Source organism: Nuphar pumila, chromosome 11 (genome assembly GCF_984573655.1).
Source record: "Nuphar pumila chromosome 11, dmNupPumi1.hap1.1, whole genome shotgun sequence".
In the NCBI taxonomy this organism is placed as follows: domain Eukaryota; kingdom Viridiplantae; phylum Streptophyta; class Magnoliopsida; order Nymphaeales; family Nymphaeaceae; genus Nuphar; species Nuphar pumila.
The window spans coordinates 4,575,396-4,582,907 of record NC_143259.1 but is presented as its reverse complement, the minus strand read 5'-3'; the positions used below and the strand labels follow the sequence as shown (position 1 = coordinate 4,582,907).

Sequence of the window (7,512 nt, the reverse complement as noted above, 5' to 3'; positions counted from 1 at the left end):
CAGTGGCGTAGCTAGGATTCATGTGTGTGTGTGTGTGTGGGGGGGGGGGTCTGGGGCAGCGCCCCTGAATTTTTTTTTTTTTGAGATAAAATAAAAAATGGCTACAATTATTAATAAAAATCTATTTCATATGAACAAATCAAACTATTAGCTGCAGTCAGGGCTGGGTTAGGACTGGACTGGGCTAAAAAAATGGATAAAAATCTATTTCATATGGAATCAGGGCTGGGCTAGGACTGGGCTTTTAAAAAAAAAAATAATTGTTTCGGGAGGCAGGATCCTGCCCCCCCCCAGCTCCGCCTCTGGTTGAAGGTAAAGCCAAAGCAAGAGTGATAACCAGGATGCTTTAGTTAGCGTTGAAGGCAAAGCCAAAGCAAGAGTAATATCTAGGATGCTTTAGATCGAGATATAGATCACTAGTTTTTAATATATTTACACGGACCCCTGATCCCCAAGGATCAGAGACCTAGTCATGCTTGCTCTGCATGCCCAACTTATGATTACTGTCCTAACAGTAACAGCACAAAACTGCCCGAACTTACCCCTTGCCCTTAGAGAGTCGCCATGCTTCGGCTTGTAAAATTTGAACCTAGTCCCCCTGCCAAGCAGTGACTACTTGCAGATTACTTTATGGTTAAAATAGAAAATTCTTGCAGGGTCAAGTCATTATTGAACTTTAGACACTGTCCCATAATGTACTAACTCTGGGACGCCCAATGACATGCTTTCATATTAAAGTTGGTGGCTGATTTTCACGATTTGCAACTAAAGAACCACCCTAGGGATCTCCCGCAGTCCAGCAGGGTAGGGATGGCAGTGGACTGGGGCCCGAGATGAAAGACATGAAACGGGAATGAAGGCATGAATGGAGGTTAAAATCAAAACCAGTGCAGGGATGGAGGCCGGGATGAACTTACGCTCGCTCTCCCCGCTCTGCCCCATCTACGTCCCGATCCCCGCCCCTCCCCGTTCCATCCTCAATCCTTCTTTAGAGATGGCAATGGACAAAGGAGAAACGGAACCCCGCCCAGTCTCGACTGTTTGGACCGAGGATGGAGGACATGAAACAAGGATAAAGGTGAGGATGGAGGTTAAAATCCAAACCCATGCCGGGATGGAGGTCTGGATTTTGAGACGCAGCGGGGGTGGAGACCTTGTCCCCAACCCCTGCCCCGGTCCACTGCCATCCCTACAGCAGGGTATGCATGAGGGTGTTAAGACAAAGATGCCCGATCGAACCCTACTGATGCACGGGTGTGTCCTCCTCAGCTTTAATGTGGTCGGGGCACGTAAGGCACGCTGATTGTGTTGTTTTATGGGGTTTTACATTGCAAGCGGTGTGCCCATTAACCAACCCGGTCTTGGGTGAGGGTTTCCTCATTATCAAAAACTAAACATGTGTATAATAGACAAGTCCTGGGGACTGCCCCCGGATTGGACCGCAGCCAGGGGTATTGTATAGTTACAAGTATATTTAGTCAAATTTTGTAATGGAACAGGTTGGGGTCTGCCTAACCCCAGCTTGCCTATTAAAAATAAACATGGTGAATATAGACTATTGACAATTCATTTATAAATCTCTCTCTCTCTCTCTCTCTCTCTCTCTCTCCTCTGTGTGTGTGAGCGAGCACAGATTAGATATTTCTCCTTCTTTTGAGTGTACTATTGAATCATATAATTAATTAACTGGCCAAGACATGCATACTAATTTCTGCGAAATAGAATTGAAGATTGCAACGATTTGATGATTGATATTTACACGCTTGAAACCAAACCGGTGCACAAACTTCTTTGTGAAGCACTTGCAAAGAAAAAGCCATACATTTTACAATCTCCCAAATAATCCATAAACCAACTTGAGACCAACAACATTACAATTTCTGCTTCATTACAGGAATCTCGTGTTGATTCAACGAGGCTTCGATTTGTGAACCATATAAAAAGATATTGAACTCACCAAAACGTAAATTCGTTTTAAAATAGAGAACAAAAACTACATCTTAAAAAAAAAAAAAAGTAGGGAACAAAACAAATTAAAACGCCAATACAATGACAACTGCTTACATAGGCTGTAATCAACCTAATCAGGAATCACCAAAGAACAATAACCACTTGAATCAGACAATGCACTAGAAATAAGCTTAGACTAGCAAGAATGAAGTAGGAGCTTAGCGAGCACATCTAGGCACACTTGAAGCCAGCAGGGATCTTGCAACCACAGGTGTTGGCAAGCAATCTAAGCTTGACATCAAGGTCAAGCTTGATGCCCAAGATGTCAGCCTTGACAACAGTGCAGAGGCAAGCAGCTGCCTCAAGATCAACCAAGCCTTTGATGAGAGGGCAACACTGAGAGCCACTTGGGGGGTGACCAATCACTAGGCTGAGCAGCCCACCGAGCAAGTCAACACACACACCAAGCTTCAAGGTGTCAACTGGGCAGTAAGGGTAGGCTGGGTAGTGGGGCCTGGGCTTCGGAACAGGTGATGGGTACACTGGTTTCCCACAAGAAGGGTAGCAAGCAGCTGCACATTGGATGAGGACCATTGATATCAACAGAGAAGGGATCACCTTGGATGCCATCTCTTTCTTTCTTCTGTGAGAATGCACTAGACTCACACAGAGAGAGGCTTGGATATTTTGCTTGCTCTTGTGGTGGTGAGTTAGGGGATTGCTGGATAGGGGTTTATATAGGGATGGGAGTGAAAGGATAGATGGTGGTTGGAATTCAGAAAAGTGGTGGTCATGTGGTATCGGCCGGCCGACCCTATATAGCTGGCATCTCTAGTGGGGGAAACAGCCATGACCTTTGGAGGCTTGTCCCGTTGCCATATTACAACCAATAGATGGCAACATACTGCACGACCAAAATAATATTTTTTTATGTCAACTTGCTCTTTCAAATATATATATATATATATATATATATATATATATATATATATATATATGGAGTGGACACACGAAGTATCTATTGTTAGTGGACCTATCTCCGCCACTGATCCCTTGCAGATCAGCGGGTAAAACTTTTTTTTTCATCAAATGATGCTTTAGGTGGTCGCAACTGTCGCTTAAGTGTTATTTTCCACCCTGACCTTTAGTAACGGTCAAGACTGCTGCTAAAGGTCACAAAAAAAAAAAAACAAATCCTGTGTGGGGCATCCAACTGAAGGGTGTCCACTGTTATGACCTTCCATGTGTGTGTATATAAAGAGAGAGGGGATTATGCTGGCCCTTTTTCATTAAATTACCATTAGGATCCTGCAAAAATCATTGTTTTAGGTGTTTTATGTTACATCTGAACTATTAGATGTGTTTATCATTGCTTATTTATTAAGAAACAAACTTTACTTTCACTTGTTTTGATGTAAAAATGTGAATACTTTATTATCAAATTTTAGTACAATATCAACCATTGATTTTTTTACAATTAAAAACATGTTTTCTATTTAGTAAACATGATACACATCTAATGGTTCAGTTTTATCTAGTATAAAACACCTAAAACTATAATTTTTTGAGGGTCCTAATGGTGACCTAAAGCAAAAAAGTAACATAATCTCCATATATATAAATATAAGGTAATATTTGGTCACGTCAATCTGACTTTTCTAATGAGCTAGAAATAAGAGGTGCGGGTCTAAAAGAAGATTTAAGATTCAAAAGTGCCTGATAATGGTAATCTCAAGCTGGTATCAAAGGGTATAAAGCATAAACAGGAATTGGGATTGGGGCAATCATATTGCATAAATGCAATGTGCCCCTGCACCTAGTATGACAGGCTGTACAACAGCAGATGGATGGTGATCAGGTGTAGCAGTGCAATGCGATTGAACCTAACCCAGCCTCATACAAGTCGAGCCTATGAATACTCAGCTGGGCCCTTCGGTAGACCCGGATTATACCGACTGAAGATAATACCATTAAAGTACATATAATTTGGCACATCGTTTTCAATTATCAACTGGAGGATTCGGCGAGCCCCATGTCTTGTACCATATGTTGTCAAACTTAACAGTATCGTATCAAAATTTCTCTTGTTCACACACTAGTTAGTCCACTGACAACTGCTCTTTGTTGGACACACTCAGTCACTGTCCCACAAATTGAAGTACAGTGACAAAATTTGGCCCACAGTTCGAGCTTCTAATGCATACATCAAGGAAATTGGTTTTGAATTTCTTACATTCTTTGCAAACACCACCAATCGAATTATATGGATAGGCATTACCCCCTTTTCCTTTTTATAGGTTAGGACTTAGGTCTTAGGAGGGCAAGCTGAAACTCATTTTTCTTGAAAAATGCAAATGAAACGTAAAACCATTTGTGGAACAAAAACACCTAAAAGGAATAGGTCTGAAATCAACATATTCATTCATTTTTTTTTTAACCTCTGTAAATGGTGCATGTATGGCTCTGCTGGGATATATTTTTATCTAATCAACTGAACTTCATTGAGAAAGATGGCTTTTTTTTCAAGCCAAGGTTTGATAGCAAAATTTCAAATCGACATGTTGGTCTCATGGTATGTCTCAATGTTGGAAGTGAAAACCAAAGATCTCTATTTGACATAATTTGACTTGAACTGAGTGATTTACAGCCAAGATAGCTTCTAGAAACTGTAAAGACGCATATCCTGCTCTATATTGGGAAGCTAGGGGCAAAGAGAATATGATTTGTTTCTTTTGGGGTCCAGAAATGTGGTTGAAAAATCTGTTTTAAGGGAACCCTTTCTCTATGGTGTTTGAAGAATAGATGTCTCTTGAGGAAGTTGACTCCACTCTATTCAACTTCCAACCTAAACATGCCAAGGTGGAACTTCTCTCAGGATGGTGCCTTCTCTGTAGACTCTTTTTATTGTTCTCTTGGCCCTTCCATGGTCCAATGGTTACCCTAAAAGTCACTTTGGGATCTTGCCTTCCTGGTTCATTGTTCTACCATTGCATGACCTATTTCTTACGGACCAAACACTTAAGAGAAGAGGGTTTTCAATGCCAAGACAATGTTCAAGAATGCTTTATCCATGTAATCTTTTCCACAATGATTAATATTATGATTTTTTTTCTTCAAAAAATGGTCAAAATCATTCCAGTAAAATACCACCAAAGCTAGAAATTTAATATCAGAATTAGTTGATGTAAAACATGGCATGACAGGTTCTACAGACTAACCAAAATATCCCATGTGACTGGTTTACTTTAGAATCAGCAAGCAGGCTCGGCAGTTTTTGCTCAGTTTATGTCAAACTACTTTTACAGTATTTGTGGTATAACTTAATTAGTAACTGGTTTTAGTGTTTAAGATGATTCAGTCAAGTTTAGAATGTTTAAGGCAGAATTTTTCAATGCCATATTGGTGCAATGTAAATTGTAGTTGCTATAATTTTTGAAAAGCCATAATTTATTTGGTCCATATATAGTAATACCGCCATAGTCATAAATAAGCAATAATGGCTTGCAAGTTACATGGATCGGTTTTATGGATCATTTACTTGATTTTTTTTATCAACATCTGCTACCTTAATCACCATCCTATAAATGCTACCTCCTCCAACACCCTCTATGAGAGTCTACAATTATCTTCCTCCATTTTCTTTATTGGCATTGCATCATCTTTCTTATTGGTTGTGGGTCTTTGTGCAACATATCCAAACCATTTTGAGCAATATTTTTTGAACTTTTCTATTGATTCATTTTCTATCTTATCTTTTTCATCACAGTCTCTGCAACATGTATTATCTTTTCCTTTCATTTTTTTACGTCATCCAAACCGTACTCTGCACCATACCAAAATGTCAGCCTTACAACAATCTAGGAAAATATTCTTATGATAAAAAATCACCTCAAACTAGCACCAATATTAAAAGTTATGGCTAAAACAAAGTTTTTAGCCCATTTGGATCTAGATCCATTTTAGATTACTGCCCAAACTCAGTTGTCATCCCTGAGTTGCCACCCATAAAGAGTTGCCGTCCCTGTTATATGGATCTGGATCCAAATTATTGTCTGAACTAAATGGATTTGAATCAGATCTAGTTCAGTTGCTGCCCTTGTGGTTTGGATTTGAATTAAATCCAAGCCAAGTTGTCGTCTAAAAACACTTGTTGCCCTTATTATTTGGATATGAATCATATCCACTAAGGTAGCCCACCCATTTGGATCCGAACCCAGCTGGCTTAGATGGCAACCAGAGTTGTTGCTCAAGTTAGGATGACAACTTGAGTTGCCGCCCAAGTTGGCAACCAGAGTTGTTGTCCAAAGTTAGGACGACAATCAAGTCCAAAGTTGTCTATTTTTGCCCTGTTTGCTTTTGGAAGGAGTTTTGGACACAAAAACTTGTCAAAAAGCCCAAAACTCTCCCCTTAGAATTACCAAATTAGATTTCTTAGCCCTAAGCTAGATCTATGACCATTCAAATTCCACTACAAGAAAAATGTGTATTAGCAACAGACGCTAATCCGCTTTAGCGATGGATTGGCGACGGATTAGCGATGGATAGAGTTCGTCATAATTTCTTGGTCACTAATTAGCGACAAAACTGATTTGTCGCTACTTCCGTCACAAATTTGTGATGGATTAGTGAATGCCATGATCCATCGTGAGTCTGTTCCTAAATTTGGTTTTGCGACAGATAAATATTTGTCCCTGATCCATCGCTAAATTGGCGACGGATATTATCCGTCGCTAATCCATCGCAAAATAAAAAAATAAAATAAAAACATTTCCTTGCTCTTTTCTTTCTCCATTTCAGTAAAATCGTTAAAGCTCCGTGATTAGAACTTTCTAGAACATGGCAGGCTCGTTTCCAGGTTTCCCAACTTCACAGACATGGACCTGATCAATGCTTGCATCAAGAGGACACCCACCTGCAATTGGGGGTTGGTGCTCACCCACAGCATGGTCACCATCCCCCTCGATTGGTCGGATTTCGATCTTTCTGGCCGGCTTCTCGGCAAGGTTAGGCGGTTGTCACCGGAGTTGCTGGATCGGGGATTGAAGGTACTCGTCGGAGGGTGCCCCAAGCTTTGAAAACTCAGGTTGGTCGACGTCTCTGATCCGATCGACGGCAGGGCATTTTTGACCGACAAGGGGCCGCCCCCCGATACCGGGTTGTCAAAGATCACGATTGAATGCCTTATATTGTAGGATTTGAAGCAATTGGCCTATCCGCCACGGGATCTCAAAGACACCAACGATCTGAAATGGGTCACCGACAACCTCAAGGAACGAGCGAAGCCGAGAGATGAAGACGGATCATCACCAATGGACCTCTCCAACTCGGTGGTCTTGCTGGAATCGATGGTGAAGTGTCCGTCGAGGAGTTGCTCATCGATCTGCAGTAACGAGGGAAGCGATGGCCAGCCGCAGAGGTGTGACGCAGGTGCGCTGAGGCCCGTGAGGCATCGGCAAAAGCAGGCGGAGACGATTGAGTGGTGGTGGAGGGAGCTCGGTCAGGACTAGCGAGGGCTCCTACCGGTGGGTGTTCTCAGCCTCATTTTCATCGTCGACGAGGATA

The 7,512-nt window shown here is 41.4% G+C and overlaps 1 protein-coding gene across 1 annotated transcript; it reads right to left on the bottom strand.

Annotated features, from left to right (window-relative positions):
* Positions 1-1,778: 1,778 nt before the first annotated feature.
* On the bottom strand, positions 1,779-2,656 carry LOC149821705 (cortical cell-delineating protein-like). Its single transcript, XM_089980828.1, has one exon. It carries the CDS (start codon positions 2,578-2,580, stop codon positions 2,182-2,184), a length of 399 nt encoding a protein of 132 aa, XP_089836954.1. The 5' UTR covers positions 2,581-2,656; the 3' UTR covers positions 1,779-2,181.
* Positions 2,657-7,512: the final 4,856 nt, after the last annotated feature.